General features: G+C 49.1%; 1 protein-coding gene across 13 annotated transcripts in view; it reads right to left on the bottom strand.

The window, feature by feature from the left end:
• The window catches only part of gphna (gephyrin a), a 67,392-nt gene that overhangs the window by 26,801 nt on the left and 19,769 nt on the right, over window positions 1-20,822 (bottom strand). For 8 of the 13 annotated variants that reach the window (XM_048974302.1, XM_048974304.1, XM_048974307.1 and 5 more), the window contains exons 3-9: window positions 16,075-16,132; window positions 15,896-15,988; window positions 12,497-12,591; window positions 12,298-12,364; window positions 9,511-9,783; window positions 9,088-9,198; window positions 6,914-7,048 (exon numbers count right to left, since the gene is read on the bottom strand). In XM_048974302.1, the coding sequence (XP_048830259.1) occupies window positions 6,914-7,048; window positions 9,088-9,198; window positions 9,511-9,783; window positions 12,298-12,364; window positions 12,497-12,591; window positions 15,896-15,988; window positions 16,075-16,132 (832 nt within the window). The remainder of the gene's footprint in view (window positions 1-6,913; window positions 7,049-9,087; window positions 9,199-9,510; window positions 9,784-12,297; window positions 12,365-12,496; window positions 12,592-15,895; window positions 15,989-16,074; window positions 16,133-20,822) is intronic. The other 5 variants (XM_048974305.1, XM_048974309.1, XM_048974312.1 and 2 more) reach the window with 1 other exon arrangement.

The raw sequence follows: 20,822 nt of genomic DNA, 5'->3' as shown, positions 1-20,822 counted from the left end.
GCCATCAGTAAACATGGCGGCGAGACCTTAACTGGAGCCCTACACACAGTTACAGCCCCAGGCTCAAGGCAGGAGCTGCGGCAAACATGATATGAGTGGCCAGGCCACACATCTACCATGTGACAAGCTCGGGGGAGGTGAGGCCACACGCTTGTAGGTCAGCAGTGGGAAAGCTTTAAGGAGTGTTGTGTGTGTAAATTACTGGGGCCACCTCAAGGACACTGCCTCTCCTCCAGAGGACCTCCTCCATCACTGTCGACGGGGCGAGTGGAACACGTGGACCAGACCCACGTGCTGGATGTGATGAATGGGTATTGATGGAGGATGGCGGTGGATTCACTCACACTTGCACCCGAACAGACACATCCTGGACCATCTTTCCAGTGGCACACGTGAGGGATCGAAAAACACGGACACCAGGCAGAGGGGCGGGATGCTGAGTCTTGGGTCTCCATCCCAAACCAAGGTGACCACTTACTCCATGTCAGGGGGGACTTTTACAAACTACTTTAAGACCAAAAGGCTCGGATGCTCGGCTAAATACTTTGGTTCATGTTGTACTTCTATTGGTCTGTTTCCTAGACTGATAGATTTATCCACCTGTACATTAACATTAATGACACATGCATGATTACTGGGGACTGACCAATCAGCACACAGCAAGCTCTGTCGGAGCACATAGTGCCCGTCCTGCCATGGGCTCGGCGGTCACCCTATCCGAAACTGCTGCCCCAGTACAACCTCAGTCCATCTGTGGGGTAAACTTCTCTATTTGTAATACCGTGCTTTCAGAGGCTTTAAGCTGTGCCCTAAGGGACACTGGCAGCATCCCCTCACCCCACCTCTGGGATTCCTGCAAATCACCCCGGTTTGGAACTGACACACAGATCTGTTACCCAGTACAGCCGAGCTGCAGGCACACTTAACAGACCCACGAGGTGGGAGGGGGCGCAGCGACTAATGTCACAGGCTTGTAACCTGATGGTTGCTGGGTAAAACCTCAGGGGAAGCTGAGATAAGCAGAGCAAGCTGAGCGAAAGTGGCCCAGCAGAAGAGCCGGCTGAACAACAGTTAAAAACTGACTCAAGTGCCAGAAAAATAACCAACAGCATGCAGCCGACTGTCACGGTGACTCAGGAGCGTCTGCGAGCGTGAGTGGGTTCGCTTCCTCCCGGCATCCTGCTACAGAGTCCCATGTGTTACATATCTTCTTACCTCTCAAGTCCGCCTCACGGGGAACGGACAGGCGCTGGGGACCAGCCAATCGGATGCCGGGCACGGAATCAGCCGCACAATCCATCTGCGGAGGCGAAAGTGAACCTTGGCTGCCTCGTCTTCAGAGGCTCGACGAGGAGAACATAAAAATGTGCCGGGATCAGCAGTTCCCGGCGGCTGGGCTCCGGTGCCGGGGGCCCACTACGCTTAGCGGCCAGACGCGATCGTGTGCGCCCCAGTGGAGCGGTTTATAACCCGCTCAGGGCTGAGCAGCTCTGGTGCGCACCCCCCCCCCCCCCCAACCATTCTGTTATCTCCCAATGACATCCCCGCAGACACAATTCCAAAAGCAAGTACCTCATTCTGTCTGGACCAGGCGGGAGGCAGCGTATCAGTACTGAGCCGACCCGAAACCATATAACGCCACGGGAAACGATTCGCTGCTGTTCACAAAAGGCGTTCAGAGGCCCGTCAGTGACATCACCTTCACCATGTGGCCGATATAAAAGGTGACTACAGTCAGAGAGCGCACAGGCTGGGAGAGACCCCATCGTTTATATACATTCTGTTTGGGCCAATCGTGCACAATCTTAGCCACGGCCTCGGAACTCCAATGCATCTTTTGCACGCAAAGCACGCATGTGTGCGGAGTGCAGCTGTAAAACACGGGTAGTAAGCGGACTCCGCACGTAAAGACATAACAACGCCCCAGGATATCAACTGCCTGTACATCTCACTCTGTTCGCACACGCAGGCGAACTTTAAAGTCAAGACAAGAAATTATAGCCACCAAGGAGAAATTAGACAAACTCAAAAAGGTGACCCATGTGTCTAGAGGGAGAGAGTGCACAATGCATCGCTGCCCTGCTCACCCCCCGGGCACGAGCCCTGTGTGCATCCTGTGCCCGGTAGCATGAACAACCTCCAGAAAAGTAAACATTGGCATGGAGGTGGGTAAGACAGAGTAGACAAACAGCCGAAATCGTGTAGCGGCGGCGACGCACGTATTACGTGACGTTAGTAGTGAGTGTGACAGCAGCGTTTTCGCTGTGTGCAAACCATCTGCCTACTTGACAGCCCGAGTAGGCAACCGTGACACACTGCAGGGCTCCCGAACAGCAGCCATCCGTGAGCGTCGCTTCAGATCATCCCCTGAGGAATGGACCCGTATGGACTCTCGGGCGGTCCCGGTCCAGAATAGCACCCTCCCAACTTCCACCAACATTCCAGATCAACTGCCAGAACGTGCGCCCCACTGAAAATGCCAAGCACACTCTGATTCAAATCTCCACAGTTTCGTACGCAGATTCTAGCCTTTTGATGACATGGACAAAGCGAGCTCCTGGCCAATCACTCGGCAGCCATCAATCTCAAGCAACCTGCTGCCAGTCATCACGCTACACTTCATACACACAGGCGTAGACACACACAAACACGCACAAACTCACACTCATCTTCCCCAGTCGTAAAGGCACACGCAGCACAGGAGGAGAGAAGATACTCACCATGCTTTCGCTCGACTCCGAAAAGCGACTAACTCTCCCACACACATGCAGTACACACAGATGGAGAGAAAGGAGAGAGAGAGAGAGAGAGAGAGAGAGGGGCAGAGAGAGTGAAAGAGAGAGAGAGAGGGAGCGAGAGCCAGAGAGGGAGAGAGAATGAGCAGAGGAACAGAGGAAGAGTGAGCAGGGGAGAGAGTGAGAAAGGGAGGAGGAAGAGAATGAGTGAACACCACCGGGGGCTAATGCTGGCTGTAGCAGCACAGAATGGCAGTAAGTTACAGCGGCGCATCAGCCTGGATTGGGGGGGGTGGGGTACTCCATTCAGATACATCTCTATCTTGGTACCCAGGTGCTCTGGCTTCAGTGAAGCGGATGCTCAGGAGGACGGAGAGAGAAACAGGTGCAAGCCGCCCCCCGAACCGCATGCATGCAGGACAACCTCGCTCCCATAACAGACGGGTGGGCCAACAAACCCATTGCCTACATAATTTTACACCAAAGTGATTTCTGATTGGGGGGGGGATTCCCAAATACAGTAATTATTTAGTGTCATGTATACCTTTAAAGATAGGATCAGAAACAGAATTTAGACTAATGCCTGTCTTCAGCCTGTCACAATCCCATGCTGTGTGAACAAAAGTTGGTGGGATTTAAGGATAGGACAGGACAGGTCAGGACAAGGCAGGATAGGATAGGAATAGAATAGAAATAGGAGCAGAACAGAACAGTGATACTTTATTGATCCCTGTAGGGAAATTCTCTCTTCACCTACCCCTGCTTGCTTTCCATGAGACACACAGACATTTATATAGTTAAGAACAAGTTGGGGGTCAGCCAGCGTGCAGTGTCCCCGGAGCCGGAGGTTAAGGGGCCTGCTCAGGGGCCCAATGGTGGCATCTGTCAGGATTCAAACTGGTGATCTTCCAATCACGGATACTACTCCGCTGAGCTACATACAGGCCCCCCAGGGCGATATGGGACGCACTTCCGTCCACCTTTTCCAAGGTAACGCCACCTATTGCCCTCTGCTCTTCTCCACCTCAATTGCATCGAAGTGAATGAACTGGACTCTAAATCTCATGATGGGTGCGTTATTTCCACGAGTGTCTCTTCGGGGCAAACTGACGGTACCAGCCCACTCAAGCCTGCCAAAATCCCATCATGACCTCGAAAGGCCGCTTCGACCGGACTCACACTTTGTCCTGTACGTTGCTTGCAGTTCATTTGTGGGATTTCATCCATAAACCGGAACATCACTGCACACGGAGAAGATAAGGGAGGTCGCTGCCCTGTAACTGCAATTCATTCACACCCGAGACACACCAAGCCTGCACTGTTCTTACTTAACGGCTCATTACTATAGGTGGAAAGCAGAACTGTTGTTGCAGAGCTGACAGCTCCAGAGTCTGGCCTGACAACTCAAAAAAATCCCTTCTGGAGAATTCCAGGCGACATACCGGCTGGCCCTTTCTCAGGATGTCCCCGTCTCCTTGATGGAGAACATATCTGGTCGCCATCTCCATGCCAGTTCATCGGCCGCCAGATTTTCAGTGCTTAGGTTTGGATGGAATCACACTGTTTTGATGACTTGAAAAAAGATAGGATGAAGCTCCTTTCTGCGGGGTTATTCCTCAAGACCGGATATCCCAGTTAGCTGGATAACTTAAGCCAAGCATGAAAAAACTGTCCAATAGGAGGCAAGCAACCATCCTACTAGACAATCCTTACTTTTGGCTTAAGTAAAAAGTACCTGGCTAATGAAAAAGCCCCGGTCTCATCTACAAAAGGTAAAAGGAAAAATTTATCTCCATCTTATCTTTTTTTAAAAGGTAATCAATGACTGTGTTCTACCTGAAGAATGGCTTATATTGTGCTAATTGCTCATGACCATCATCTAGCCACGGCCTCTGCAACATCAAGGTACCCCTAACCTTTACCTTAAGCCCCACTCCAACAGCATCCGCCCCCTCAATCATAGACATCCTGTCTCTATGCAATGAGCTGCAATATTTTCAGCAAATCTGAGTTCTTCACTCAAGATGCAGATACACACACACACACAGATTAGGTAGATAAATATATTTGTGGGGACTCTTCATTCACCCATATGGGCATAACTCTAATCCCAACTATGACGACCTTAAGCCCTACACAGCCCTAATCTTACCCATAAGTAACCAAGTAAGCAAACAATATACAGAACTTTTGCAATTTTTAGTTTTTTGATTGGATTCACAGATTTTTATAAAATTGTGTTTCCCCTTGTGGGAACTGAAAAATGTCCCCACAAAATCAAAGCTTTTTATCGCACTGTGGGAGCATTTGGTTCCCACAATGGAATATAAACAAGCCCACACACATTTCTCTTCCTGAACAAATTCACTAATCATCTGTCTCAGATTTTCCTTTGTGCGACTCAATTACGATTACGAAACAGATTAAGGAACACTCAAGGAAGAGATCCTCTTATCTTACTTCGGGTCTGACACAGACGTACAATGACACAGACATGGGAACTCCACATCCTGGCCGACAGGGGAACCTAGCCATCAGTGTAGGAAGATGCACGAATATGACAAATTTGGGGGAAAAAATATTTCAAGGATCCATGAGGTTTACGCTTCCCATCCATCCATGCATCCATGCATGGTGCACATACTGGTAAATATTTACATTCAACTGAATTAATTAAAAAACTATGTTAGATTAAATGATTTTAAATCAATGCACTTGAATGTGAAGACATTACTTATGAGGAAAACAGATGATTGTGATCATGAACAGCTAAAAAAAAAAGCTTCAAAATGAGGGGAACAGAGCGGATTCCGTTTTCCGTCGTGCGTAGCTATTGTACTGTATCTCCCAGCTCCTCTGACAAACCCAACCCTGGCATTTACACAGCGAATCTGTAATGTTACATTACCTGCGATGTCAATATTACCACTGCATAGATTATTGTAGAGGGCCGAGTCCTTTGTATGACCTGACACACAGACGCGCACACGCACACACACACACACGCACACACGCGCACGCACGCACACACACACACACACAGATATCAAGCCCAACTGACACAGGTGATAAAAGAATGAGAGAAAAAGACAGATGGACAGATGAGGTAGAACTTAGTCTGGCTCTGAGGACCAGCAGGGAGGAGCTGAAGCCTGTGAGGGAGATCAGTGACAGACGTGCCAATTTTGGCAGACAGCGGAAAACTGGCATTGCCCTTCTCTCCAGACACAGGAGAGCCCCCCCCCCAGGACACCCTACTCCCTACAACCTCGGCACAGTCAAAATGGACTGAAGGCAGGGAGGAATGAATGAAGCAGTCGCCACGGTGACGGGTGACGATTCCTCCTCGTTTCCGTGGTGCCCACCTGCTACCGCAAACCAAATGAGATGAGGTGTTATAGTGATAAAGAGAGGTGATCCAAGAGGTGTCGGCAAAACTTTTTAGTGTTTATGTCCCAAACCAAACCACCCTCCCACTAAGCCCCAACCTCCCCAGCTCTTCTGACTCACATCCTTCCCAGCACACAAACAAACAACCATGTTTGTTTACAATCCACCACCGTTAAAAGAATGTCCAAATAACCTACTGTTTTACAACACGATTCACAAGACTGGTAGCACTACGTAAATCGCCAATGGCCGCATCAAATCAGGAATGCAGGAAAGCAGATCTGCACATAAATTAAACTCTTCACATAAAACAAATGTAAACACATTGTAGGACCATATCATTGTACATTAATCATACAGTGATAAGATGCCAAGCTGGGGGCACCAATGACTGATATTTGACTCTTTGTAGGCGTGCCTCCCCCAACCAATCAGGAGCCTCTGCTGTCATGAATAGACCAATGGGTAAAAAGCGGAGGGAGAGGGAGAGCATGGGGAGGAGGGGTTTCTTGACAACCCAATAATCATTAAGGCAAAGAGCCCTGGTTCAGGGGCACTTATGATGCTTAGCTCAACATCAACCCCCACAGTGCCCTCCACCTCCCAATGGTCACATGATCGGACCTGCCCTCCCCACCCCACCCCGCCAAATTTGAGATAGGAGGTGGCTCAGGCAGGAAATGTGAGGCAGGGGGGCGGGGGATTGTGGGAAGTGATAGCAGTGAAGGGGGAGTGGGTGTGGGTTTGAGGTTGGGTGGTGCAAGCAGCCAGATAAGCGTGTCACTCACTTTGGGTGTGGGGCAGGACGCAGTGGAGAGGCGTGAGGTGGCCTGGGCACGAGGCGACTCCGAAGGCGTGGTGCTGAGAGAGGCAGTGTCCCGGGGGAGCACCTGGACACCCCGGGAGATGATGGAGTCTGGGATCTGTCCCAGCAAAACAAACACACGCAGAAAGGCATCTTTAGAGGGGACAGAACATATCGAGCAGCGGAGACACAGGAAACAACCATTTACTTATTTAGCAGATGCGTTAATCCAAAGCAAAGTACAACTGAAAGCGGGGTCAGACAGTCCCTGGCGCAGATAGCGGTTAAGGGTCTTGCACAAGAGCCCAACGAGGGTATCACTCTGCCGACCCAGGGATTAGAACCAGCGACATTCCGACCACGGCCACACCTACTGAGCCACATACAGCCCCATGTCTGGTCACGGTTTGCAGGAGGAAACTGGTCTGGCCGCAAAATAGTGGCTGGGCACAGCTCAGCTTGGGTCATAAGAAGCATGGATGGCCTATGACCTACACGATTTCAATGGATGAAACTCGACACAGCCAGTTAAGCCCTTCCTTCCTTCCTATCCATTACTACCATATCAGCTTCCGTTAGTCTATAACATCACACACTCCTATACTGCTATGCTTTGGGGAAGCAACAGCAGAGGGAAGCACTGAGTAAAATAATGTAAAGAAAGATTAAAATAATGGGATTGCAGGAAAACATAAACGTGACCACAAAGCATTCAGATACACAGGCCTGTCAAAAATAACATCGGCTGCCACCATGGAGGCTCCATTCAACACAGCAGCTTCTTAGCATGAACTGGAACGCAGAACTAGGCCAAGACAAAGACAATAATGGAGCATAATAATGAAGAGGAGCGGAGCACAACACCGCCGGCTTTCCACCAGCACCGAGCGGCAAATCACCAGGGCAAACGGCACTTTCACATGCTATTAATTTCTATTCGTGACTAAACATGCCCTGTGATTTCTGTGAAGAATGAATATGGGTTCGGGTTATTAATAACTATGACTGTGCAGCATCGACGTTCACTGGCGGTTTTTTACATCTGCATGTTTTAGACACGAGAGTGTTCAGGAGCCGACGAAAACTGGAACTGCTCCAAGAACAGCAGCGACGAAGACCGAGCGACCGTGAGACAATTCTGAGTGAGGAAACGTGACAGCGGGGGGGGGCGTGAAAACGGGACGACGCTCTGAGACACAGGCAGCAAAGCCGGCGCCCTGTTCCCAGGTCACAGGTGCAGTGGGTGCAAGAACTAAGAGGACAGTCAGGACGACACGAGGTTCCTCAGAGGGCTATGACAGCCTCCGACCTGTCTCATAAGCACTGGGAGCTGGGTGAACTTCAGAGCTAGAGGTGTCCTTCAGCCCCAAAACAGAATCGGTGGCTGTTAATCTCCACGCACAAAGAACCTACTAACCTCCACTCTAAATATAATCACCCGGTTGCAGGCAGCCCAGGCTGACTCAACGTCTGTGTCGCTGCTTCTCCTGCACGCAGCCAGGCTCTCGCTCTTCTCTCCTCCCTGGCTTCCCATCTCTTTCCCTCTTTCTCTGGCCATCTGTCCGCCCCTCCTCCACCCCCACACCCCCCCCCCCCCCCAAACCCCCCTTATGCCCCAATGAGCCGCAAGCTCTCATCCTTGGGCCCTCAGTGGTGCTAAGCTACCAACTGCTGTCAAAACAGCAGAGTCACTCAACACCCCACCGGCCTCTAAAGACTCCAGCGTGGGCTACACCTGTCTTCACTTAGCCTGGATCTATCCTCATTCCTAGCTAGGCTTTAGCATTCGTTAATGCTGAAGCTCTGCTTGAAAATATATTATCAGCTATCAGGTTACTATTATTGATTTTGTTGAAGCAATCGTGATATAACAATTTATTATACAATGACCTGTATGCCACATGTTTTTTCTATCTACTCAAGCCATACAAGGCAGCCTTGGTTAAGGGGAGCTGACAGGTAAATCAATACAAATAATTACTCTGGTTTTGTCCTTTCGAGGGTCAGAGTAGATGTGATGTTGCCATGGAGACTGCCCTCTTGACCACTGAGGATACGGAGCATTTGAAGGGCAAGAGGCAGCTTGTTGCACACAGGGTACAGGTGTGTGATGTTGGGCCGGGAATATGACCTCGGAGGGAGGTCCCTGGTTCTTACCAGCTGCGGCCCGTCGTCGCAGATGGAATGACAAGCGTGGGAGATGAGGCCGGGAATGGACCGCCCACCTTTCGCCATGACACCAGTGTGCTGTGGATGTGGCTGTCCACTCTGATGCAGGACATACGAGAAGGACAGGGGGAAATGGACAAGCACATACACACACATTCTCACAGTAATCTGCACCATAGACAGCATGGATGTGAGAGACGTATGCATGGAAGCGGTTGAATGGGTATGAATGGGTTTGAATGTAGGGTACTATGACATCATCAGAATGCGACAGGAAGCCTTCCATAGACAGGACGCATGAGTAACATTCAACAGATGCTGTTCCAAGGCCGGTGTCCCCTTCTCTGCTATTTCTCTCTCATTCACCATGTTCTCCATCTCCTACTCTAGCTCGTTCCATTCTCCCCATACCTTGGCAGCGATGGCAGCAGCGGTGATGTGTGAGGAGGAACTGTCTTCTGTGGAGGCTACGCCGCTGTCCTTCTTCTCCTCATCTTCCTCCTCGCACTGGACACCCTTGTCCTCGGTCTGCTTGTGCGGGCTGGTGGTGGGCGGTGGGGACAGGGGCGGCGGGGGCGAGGGCAGGTCCTCCAGCTCGTCATGCACCTCCTTCACCTTGACAATGGCATCGCGCAGCAGGTCGATGGCGTGGGGCAGCGCGGGCAGAATGAACTGGAAACACTCCTGCGGGAGGCGAAGGGTGAAGGTAGGCAGAGGGCAGCCTGGCAGCCTGAGGGAGCAGGCATGTGACACAGAGCAGCAGGGGGCCTAGCAACCGTGGAACCGGACATGTGACAGAGGGGTGGTACAGACAGCAGGGGGCCTAGCAACCGCGGAACCGGACATGTGACAGAGGAGTGGTTCAGGACAGCAGGGGGCCTAGCAACCGCGGAACCGGACATGTGACAGAGGGGTGGTTCAGGACAGCAGGGGGCCTAGCAACCGCGGAACCGGACATGTGACAGAGGGGTGGTTCAGGACAGCAGGGGGCCTAGCAACCGCGGAACCGGACATGTGACAGAGGGGTGGTTCAGGACAGCAGGGGGCCTAGCAACCGCGGAACCGGACATGTGACAGAGGGGTGGTTCAGGACAGCAGGGGGCCTAGCAACCGCGGAACCGGACATGTGACAGAGGGCTGGTTCAGGACAGCAGGGGGCCTAGCAACCGCGGAACCGGACATGTGACAGAGGGGTGGTTCAGGACAGCAGGGGGCCTAGCAACCGCGGAACCGGACATGTGACAGAGGGGTGGTTCAGGACAGCAGGGGGCCTAGCAACCGCGGAACCGGACATGTGACAGAGGGGTGGTTCAGTACAGCAGGGGGCCTAGCAACCGCGGAACCGGACATGTGACAGAGGGGTGGTTCAGGACAGCAGGGGGCCTAGCAACCGCGGAACCGGACATGTGGCTGGAGCTGCAGTTTCTATTCCCACAAGAGACCTTGCTGCTGTACCCATAAAGAGGAATATGCCACAATTCAACTAATACCGCTGCTAACCTTTAGGGCGGCAGTGTCAATTGACTGATCCAGCTATCTACTCTTCATCTGCCTGACACTGACTCCTGCTGCATTACTAAGGGTATTTTCTGTGTTTAATACTCGTAGTGTTTCGTCTTTATGGCCATGTAAACATCTGGGGACGTCCCTCAGGGTCTAGGCTAGTTTCTACATGGACACAGATGTCTGAATCAGAAGTGCAGAGAAGTTGCAACCTCTCTCCAAACAGTGAAGACACACCATGGATAAACGGAACATCTAAATGAAAACAACAATGACAACAAAACGATAATAATGTTGCTCCTTATTTTTACTTACTTATCGCTAACAACATAATTACCTACTGCAATAATAATCGAATGTATTTAAAGTACATCTAAGGTAAACATTAGTTAATTCTATTTTTCTGATTAATCAAAAAAGCCATTTTATGATGGTTTGAGTATCACATGCACCATTGCGGTACATGGATAAAACCCTTCGGATCTGGAAATGACCCTGACATTTGGCAGCCAAACAAGGGTCACTAACTTTGTGCTCTTATGCAATCCACACTTGACACTAATGGGCCACAAAAACATGCAAAGTGAATCCATGGCTGCTCTCCTCTTAGCCTGCTGCCGCCGGCTGATACAGCGGCGACTAACTGCGCTCATTTACTCGGGCTCGTCCTGTTCTAAAAGCTCCATGTCCCCAAGGAGGACAAACAACTGGTCACATGGGGGGGGGGGGGGGCTCTCAAACATGATTCACAGTGAGAGCTACAGAACTTTTACAAGAAAATAATCTGGGGAGATATGTGTTTGATACAAGGTTATATAAACCACTGGGTGGGGGAGGGGGGCACACATATAATCACAATTAAAATTACACAAGATTAACTTAATTAATCATATTTCTAAAAGGTTTTAAATGAGCTACTCATTGGGCCCATGTGTGCTACTAGCAGCCTGTAGGGGGCCAGTGAGCACAGGCGCACAAACACAGGTGACATATTGGCAACCACTGACCCATCCAGAGCAACATGCCTGGTGTTGTCTGATCAACGTTACAGACAGAATCAAAGATGATGTTCTTTTCAACATCTCCCACCCCTTCGGCTACAGCTCTTAGCATGAAACTTGGCAGAGTCCCCAATAGTGTTCCAGCATTTCTGTAAGACTAAAATGAGCAAGGCCGTCTGCGGTGTGGGTTCCCCCCGCGGTGTGGGTTCCCCCGGCGGCTTGGGTTCCCCCTGCGGCTTGGGTTCCCCCTGCGGCTTGGGTTCCCCCGGCAGTGGCCGAAAGCCAACAAACTTCGCCAGAAGAGACCACTGGATGAACATGGATGGACCAGCCAGCGCAGCAGACCTTCACGGTCTAACCCCCTTATGCCAGGTTGCTGCTTTCAAACTAACGCAGCGGGATGTTATGTCTTTCGCAGGGGCTGATGGGTAACGGAGACTAACGCGACATTATCATCGCTGCAATGAAACTCTTGCAAAAGCCTAAGATAAGATGCCGAATGATATCAGTTCCTGCATTTTTAAAAACAAAGACATTCAATATGGAAGGAACTAATAATCGCCAAAACTGCACACAAAACACTTTTATCATGACAGCTTTTAAATGAGGTTGCAGCACTTTTCCAAATATATATTTTTACCCCCAAACAGATGGGCTACCTTCCACCCTGAAGCTCCACAGCTGCCAGTCTTACCTGTGAGCCTTTCTTGCTGCCAGGTAGGTTTATGATGAGGGTCTTGCCTCTGATGCCACAGACGGGCCTGCGAGTGCGTGCGCACACACACACACACACACACACACACACACACACACACACGGGAAACAGGAAGGAACACAGGTGAGCAGAGGGAGTGTCATAGGTCAGAGCTTTATGGATGGGGGGTGTGCTTTACCTGGATAGCATGCCCAGTGGTGTGACATTCAGTGAGCCCATCAGCATAGCCAGCGCCATCCCTGGGGCTTCGCGTTCAATCACCTCCTTCGTCGCCTGAATGAAGGGGGGTGGGAATAGATCAGTCACCGGCCTGAAGTAACTGCATCCAGAAGGCCCTCTGACAGCAAGGCATCACTGGTGCTCATCACGACTGACAGCTACCACCCAGAGATCTCCTGCACTTACAGGTCCAGTGTGCTGCCGGCGAGATACTTAAAGATACTTATCGGTTTGTGTTTTCTGGCTAAATTCTCCCACCCCCCTTTTTTTTTTGTTCAATGGCAGCGATAACAAATTCCAGGTCAACTGGGTGACAGCCCAACTGATTTTTATTAACACAACTTAATTAGTGGCTGATACACTGATCCCGGTAAAAAGCTGATTGGGAGTGAAAAGTGCACAGCGCATCCTGCAGATGGGGGCTGAGCGTCTGTGCTGCGGAGAGCCCATCCGACGGCTGTCATCACGGCTACCCTGGCAGCACCGCTGGGTGTGGCATCTGCCTTCATGAGGACCCGCTGCGAGAGCCGCCCCCCCACCCATCTTCCCCACCTGCAGAGGCTTCAGTGATGCTGCAGAGATGCAGTTACACTGCTCTCTGAGAACTGCAAGGCATGGCACTGCCTCTCTCTCTCTCTTACTCTCTTAGCTCTTAACTTCTATATTAAAACTTTTTTATTTGTTATCGTCTCCCTGTTTCCACAGAGGACATCAGTGGCAAGCATATCCCCATACCGACAGAAAGGGGCTGATTGGCAAGGCAGAAGACAGTATTAAGACCATAATTAAACCATATATTCACCTCGGAACAGATCCCACATGCAGACACGCCCTCTGGGTCCTTGTGTGTTACTGCTGAGCTACCGGCACTGCATTCATAATGTCAATGACCCTACACTTAACTCGTCCCCTACTGACAATGCTCATAGATCTTCACTGACATTGACATAAAGGAAATACCAAGCCGGACCACTAAGAATGGACACCATGTATTTTTCCTCTGCTCACCACTGGGTCATTCTCGCAAACTCATTACCACATCGGTTTTCTCTAATTTTTTAAATTAGCTTGAAGACAGCCTCAAATTAACTTTCATTGTCCATGCTGTCAATTTTGCCTCTAGGGTACTCAGTTATGTTATCACTTCTTTCTGTAATAAAGTATTTGAACAAATCCAGGGCAAGAATTACAGAGATGACAAATAAATACAAAACAAACAAAAATAAAATCAAGCAAAATACATGTATATTTTCAGATTGATTGTTTATTGTTGGTTACATGCAATGAAGTTGAAATAGTTAAAAAACATTTTATGTGATTTAGTGTTATTTGATTCTAGAACTGTTACGGTAATGAGATTTTTGGGGGGGAAATTGTTTTTAAAAAACATAAAAATTGAGAGCAACAAATTACACATTTAAATATAAATAGGTGGGGGGGGGAAACAAAACAGTATTTCATTGCAACCTTTTTTTCCCACAAAAATACAGTTCATGAGAATGACCCCATTAGTCAGGTTTTCAGAAGCCAGTTGCCCTGCTTAAGGCCCAGTTAAGGTGCTGCATCTGGATACCGAGGGAACGCAGATCTCTTATGTCATGCTCTACAGCTGTGTCCCTCCCTAAGGATAAACCACGGCTCAATCCCTTCAGTCTGAACATGCCACGCCCCACCGCCCAGCGGCCACATCGTGGTGGAGCCAGGAAACGGCACGCATGAACCTCACAAAGAGGCACATGCATGAATGCAGAAGGCCTCTACATCCCGGAAACGGCGCTGTGTCAGCGTCTGCGTAAGTGTCTACATCCGAGTCAGCGTTTCAGTCAAGGGCCTGTGTCTGCAGCCATAGCAGTATTTATAACAAGCTATGGTTATGTTTATGTCTGTAACACGCAACTATGTTATAGGGTAGCTGTGTCAATACCTGCACACAGGTCAGCATATATAGCTACATATCTGTATGTATCTGTATCCATACAGGTCTGTGTCGGTACGTGTATATTTATACCTGTCTCAGTGTTGTTACCTGTATTTTCACATCTGCATCACAGTGCCAGTACTTGGATGCTTATATTTGCGTCTCAGTGTCTGTTACAGTAAATGTCGGTACCTGTATGTTTATATCTGTGTTTCAGTGTCTGTGACAGTACCTGCATCCCAGTGTCAATGTCGGTACCTGCAAGTCTATATCTGTATCTCAGTGTTGCTACCTGTATGTTTATACCTGTATCTTAGTGTTGTTACCTGTATATTTATACCTGTACCTCAGTGTTGTTACCTGTATGTTTATACCTATATTTCAGTGTTGTTACCTATATGTTTATACTTGTATCTCATTGTCAGTACCTGTATGCTTATATCTGTGTTTCAGTGTCTGTCACAATACCTGTATCTTGGTGACAATGTTGGCACCTACATGTTTACTTCTGTACCAGGGTCTGTTTACATCAGTATGTCAGCACCTGTATCAGTACCTGTATGTTGATATCTGTATCTCACTGTCTGTATCAGTACCTATATATCGGTGTCCATGGCAGTACCCGTATGTTTATATTTGTATGTCAGTATCAGTACCTGTCTATTTATATCTGTATTTCAGTGCCCATTTCAGTACCTGTATATTTATCTCATTGGCCACGCCGGTGTCAGCCTCTGTATATTTATACTTGTACACGGTTGGCTGTCTGTATCTGTGTCACTGTCAGCATCTGTAATTGTGTCAGTATCTATTTCAGCATCAGAATCTCTATCTATCCAATCTCATGTCTACCTCCATGTCCACGCCTAAGGCAGCAGCAGCAGAACGCTGACTCGGGAATCCTCCCTGCTCTCTGCCTCACTGGAGACCCCCCCTCCCCCAGCAAGCCTAAAAAAAAAAAAACCTGTGACCCTTTGCTGGATTAAGCCAAATAAGCAATGTTAAGCTTGCTAAATGGTATACCTCACAGCTGTAGCAAAATGCATGGTATATTTCGCTTGTGTGAATGTTATTACTTGTAATTTGTATGCTGTCTTCTCCATGCCGTATGTAATCAAGGCAGTGAAGTTACAGTGCAGAGCAGTACCAGTTTATCCTGGACATCTGCCTTGTAGTCGGGACAGGGAGGAATCTGGAATCTTTGATTGCTTAGGGACACTGTCGGCCTCTAAAGATCGCTTATGTAAATTTTGGATTACCGTTCAGACTTGATGTCGGATCCTGAAACAGGGCGAGGGAAAACACCGCTAAGCTAGCGCGCGATCTGTAGCCGGGGACGCGTGCACACGCCGCTGTGCATGCAGCCAACATGCACGCATGCCGCTCACACTCACGCACACTCACATGGACACAAACACAAACAGGTGGGTCCCCATGTACCTCGGGTGTGACATCGCGGGGGGCAAAACCAGTGCCCCCGGTAGTCAGGATGAGGTTCAACTCTTTCTCGTCACACCAGTCCACCAGAGTCTCCTGTACAAGAGATGAAGGGACAGTAAATGAGGTGCCCCAGGGGCCGCTACAGATTGATATGCGGCAAAAGGGGAGGATGGTGTTACCTTGATCTCATCGATCTCATCTGGGACAATTTTATAGGCTGCGACTGTTCCTCCCAGCCTGCAAGAAACGGAACACAAAATGCATCATCTACTTACACACTATATACTCAGAGCGCCCCCCTCCAGGGCAGGGGATGCGCTAACAGGCAGAAAGCCCGAGTGAATAGGAGGAACCATTGAGTAAACCGACTCATTAACTTCATATTGATGTTATGCATAACAACACACTCCCATTGAAAGCGCACAGCACTACAGGCTAAAGGTCAAAGAGCAAAAACTGTGGCTGCTTCGGCTAAATGGTCAAATCGGTTTCATTCTCTCCTCCCACTGGCAGGTTACCAGCACTTGAGTCCTCTTGCTGCTCTTTAAAGGACCTTCTATGCATTTTATCTTTAGCAACACATCGCGAAATAATTGATTAAATACCAAGTTCAATGCCAAAAAAAAAAAAAGGTTCAGTGCCAAATCTGTGTGAAAAGTTGCTCCTCAGTTCCAAAAGCTCACTGGTACTGGCTCAGACTAAAACCACACATACAAAATACAAGTTTGTTGCAGAAGAACCCTGTGAAAGATAGCATTTCTGTAGCTTTCACATTTCAAATTGTATCTACTGTCGCCCTCTTGTGGTAGATGCACGTAATGGCTTATATTAAAAATACAGAAGATGCATGCACCTGCGATATTTTGTAATTTGTAACAAATGCACTGTTATAGCTGGTAACACTACTTAATGATTATTAATAATTCTTCATTAGAAAACAGTTTGCGCTTTCCACAGTGCGGGGCTACAGACAATGAACACAAGAAAACAAAACAAATGTTAAAAATGCAGTACGGAGGCCCTCCTGTGCCCTTGAGTCAGTAAAACAACTACATGCTACATTAACGCCCCCTTCTCCATAAAGGCACACAGACAACACTGGTGGGGTTCCAACTTCAGGCACAGTCATTATGACCATCGTAAAAACAGTCAATTAGCACTAATAAGAGAAAGACAACAAAAGTCAAGAAGGTACTTTGGCTCATAAAACTATATTCAAAAGTGGCCTAGAGGTGGGTTTCCTAAAGGGGCGAGAGGCAGTTTCGACAGTGAGCTTTATCCCTTCCCCAAATTACACAAAGTAAATCTGTAATATCGCGCTGCTTCCTGCTGCTCTAAAATCTCTCTGAAGCTTTGCTGGCCGTTTCAGACGCTAATGAATTGTACTACTTCAAGCCCCAGAATGGGAGGGGCGGGGGGAACGAGAAATTTTATTACTTCGTGACTACCGACGACAGATCTCAGTATGGCTCACACCTGCTCCTGCGAGTCGCAGGGACCCCCGGTGTGAAACGTTAGCATGCTGCCGCATAAGGAGGCTAACACAAAAATGAAAAAAGGACTGTGGCATTTATATTTATATAACTCTTAGACCAGTCACACCTACACAACCGTAATAACTTTGTTATGAGTTTTAACGGTAATGCTCTAAGTTTTAATAAGACGACGCGCACGGTACATCAACCTTCCAGGATTGAAGCGAAGGTTTCTGCACCATTGGTTATCACCCCCGTGGCGCTGATGAGGGCAAGACGAGTTTGCTGCAGCAGCGCCACTCGTCAGGTGTGGAGGGAAAGGGAATTGCAGGCGCAAATTTCATTCCACCGCTAATCTGTGCACGCGTGTCCTATTGAAACAATGGACAGCTGGACTGTCAGCTTACTGGTGCACAAAACGGGGCCATTAGATGAGCTAGCAATAAATAAAGACGGTACTTAACAATTAACAAAACACAGGTCCAGGTATTATACAAGGCATGTGTACGTGTTTGTCGCACAGATGGCCAATTTGGAATTATAAAGGAGCACAAAAGGTAAATTTTTTTTTGTTACGGGGGAGACCCTGGCACTGGTGCCTGAAATTCAGTGGCTACAAACCAGACTGCATTGGGGGGGGGGGGGGGGAGGTGCAGGAGATCGGGTTGGAGGCTCATTTGACATGGGAGAGAGACGGCAAGCAAAGAACACAGTGTAGTCAAATAAAACAGAGATAAGTGACGCAATCCGAGAGGCTTTCAAGCCCAAGTCCGATATGTATCTGCGTAGCTGTTCCTCAGGGTATTGGGCCTGGAAAACAGTCCTACCACGTAGGTGAAAATTAGATTCTTTTTCATTTCCTGTTCCGAAAGACGACCCGTTTCTTGTACTGGAATGTGAGCGTCAGAAGTTACCGCCATTAGATCCTATTTGTTTTCTTTAAGTGCTTCAGATTTTATTTTTATTTCCGAGCCAAAATGAGATGCGGAACACAAAAGTAGCAGGGCTCTTTCACCTAGTTTCCAAGGAAACCTCTGTCTGCAGAAACTCACGGTCGGGATGCAGAGATCTGGGTGGCTCGAGTGTGGCTCTGGCGGGTATTTCCGCGACGGGGCCCGGCGCACGCGCGCATGTCGCAACGTTTATCACGGGGGCCCCGCCTCATGGCAGGGAAATTCTCACTTAAGCAAACGACACCGGGTTCGCGCCTTTCATTAACCTTCTCACCAGGAAGAAAAGCCTTCCTGAAGCTTCTGGAGTAATGGCAAAAAGGAGAAGAAAAAAAACATCATTGATATATACTGATAATTCATCCACGAAATAGCCGAGAGCTCTGAGGATGCAGCGTGAGAAAGAAGGATGAGGGAAGGGGGGAGAAATTAAATCAGAGGTGACTGAGGAGGGTGAGACATGGCCACTGTGAGGGAAAAAGAAAAGAGAGGGAGGTAAAGAGGGCACGGGGGGGGGGGGGGGGGGGGGTTTCTCTGGGTATGAACCGGCCCCAGGGGCAAGCGGGGACAAAACTGCCTTAAGCTGACTTCATACATAATCAAATACGCACAGGGTCGCTGCAAAGCCTCGGCTCAAATTGGTGGATGTCTGACATGTGGAGTCAGTATATCAACATCCTCTTAGACAAGTCACCAAGTTACTCCTAGGCTACAGGAAGTAAGAAAATCACTGCTAGTCCCTATGTCGACAGGCAAACAGTGGACATGGCAACAAAGGTACGTGGCCAAATGTTAGTTACTGCCCACATAAGCCACACCCTTCGCTGACACGGGTGAATATATAAGCCATGCGATCTTCAGAAACAAGCAGCGACAGACGACTGGGTGCGTGTATCGGGGAGCTTAGCGACCTTCCACCTGGCACCATCGCGGCCTATTTTCAAGACAAGTCAGTTGGCGCCATTTCTGCCCTGCCAACCGCAAATGAAGCGATTGTGAAGAGGGAACATCTGGCAGCAAGTTGAGATGCGAAGTGGTCGGCCATACAGGCTCACGGGAAGGGGCCTGATCACCCAACATTAATATCCAATCTGAATGGCAACAAATCCCACCAATACTCCAATATCTAATGGAAAACCTTCCCAGAACAGGAAGAAGAAACAAAGGGTGGATCAACTTCATATTAATGCCCTTGATTTTGGAATGAGATGTTGCACAAGTTGGTGTCCATATAGTTTTGCCCATGTAGTGTAATGCAGGGACAATGACGAGGTTAAAATAAACGTGTCCAGCAACGAAGCCGACAGAAGGCGGCGTGCCGACCTCCCTGAGGGCCGTCGGGCGGAGGCCAGGAAAGGCTGAAGCATGTGCCCCTGGCAGCAATTTATTAGCAACTGTTTTCATCTGCTAATTTGGGAAATTGATGCGGGACGTTAAGGCCCAAGACACCCGGCGGTGACAGGCTGTGATGAGACCTGCCGGCAATCATCACTCAGCGGCCGGCAGAAAGCGAGAGGCGTCGCGCGGAAACGCCGAGGGGCGGCCAAAGGTGCGCGTCGTCAAAACTCAGAGGACGGTCAAGAGCGTGGCAGCGACACCTTGGAAGTCGCCCCCCCCCCACCTGTCAGCTCTCTGCCACGGCCCCTGCCACCTGTCTGTGTCGCGGCTTCCTGGGGGCGCGGCCTCACGCTGGCGGAATGACGTCAGCGAGGCGGCTGCTAACCGCCGCTGGCCTGTCTAACCTTCCTCGCTCTGTGGGGGCTTCACCTCGTCGCCTAATGAAACCACCGCAACTGCTGGGAAGTTTATATGAAGCTAAACACTTACAGTTTGCAGTGTTAAATATCACCATTTCAGCCTAAAAAAATACCTCAATTAAACTTATTCATCAGTCTTCCAAAAGCTGCATGCCCAGTAGGGGGGCTTTGAGCATCACTGCTATTCGCTTACTTAAATTCCCTGTCTATTTACTTATATATCAATGTATCAATGTGTCCATCCATCCATCCATCCATCACCCCATGCTGCTTCGAACTGCTAAAAGTATGTGTTGTGGATTGTCTTGCATGTTATAAGTTATACCAGGGACAGACCCACCAAGACATATTCTTGTATGTTTAACATACTTGGGCAATAAAGATCATTATGATTTGGATTCTGCTGATTCTGGAGGCTATCCCAAGGTAAAAACACATTCACACACTGTGAGCAATTTCGAGACCCCATTCCACCTAACTGCGCATTTTTTAGACTGCAGGGAAGCTGGCGTGTACCAGGAGGAAACCCACTTGTACGCGTGGAGAACATGCAGACATGCAGACCCATTAAAACCACCTGACATCTCCTGAATTCAACAAAGTAGCGATTTGCGCAAGACATCAAATGCCAACAACAGGCGGGTTCCTGCAGAAGACCCGACTGGGAAAAAAAATTCATTGAAGCCCCAGTTTTGGCTACAGGTGCCGGTAGAGGTTCTGAGACCTCGAACGGGCAGGCAGAGAT

Source organism: Brienomyrus brachyistius, chromosome 14 (assembly GCF_023856365.1).
Source record: "Brienomyrus brachyistius isolate T26 chromosome 14, BBRACH_0.4, whole genome shotgun sequence".
NCBI classification, from domain to species: domain Eukaryota; kingdom Metazoa; phylum Chordata; class Actinopteri; order Osteoglossiformes; family Mormyridae; genus Brienomyrus; species Brienomyrus brachyistius.
Note: the sequence above shows the minus strand (reverse complement) of the source record. Positions and strands in the feature narration are given on the sequence as shown.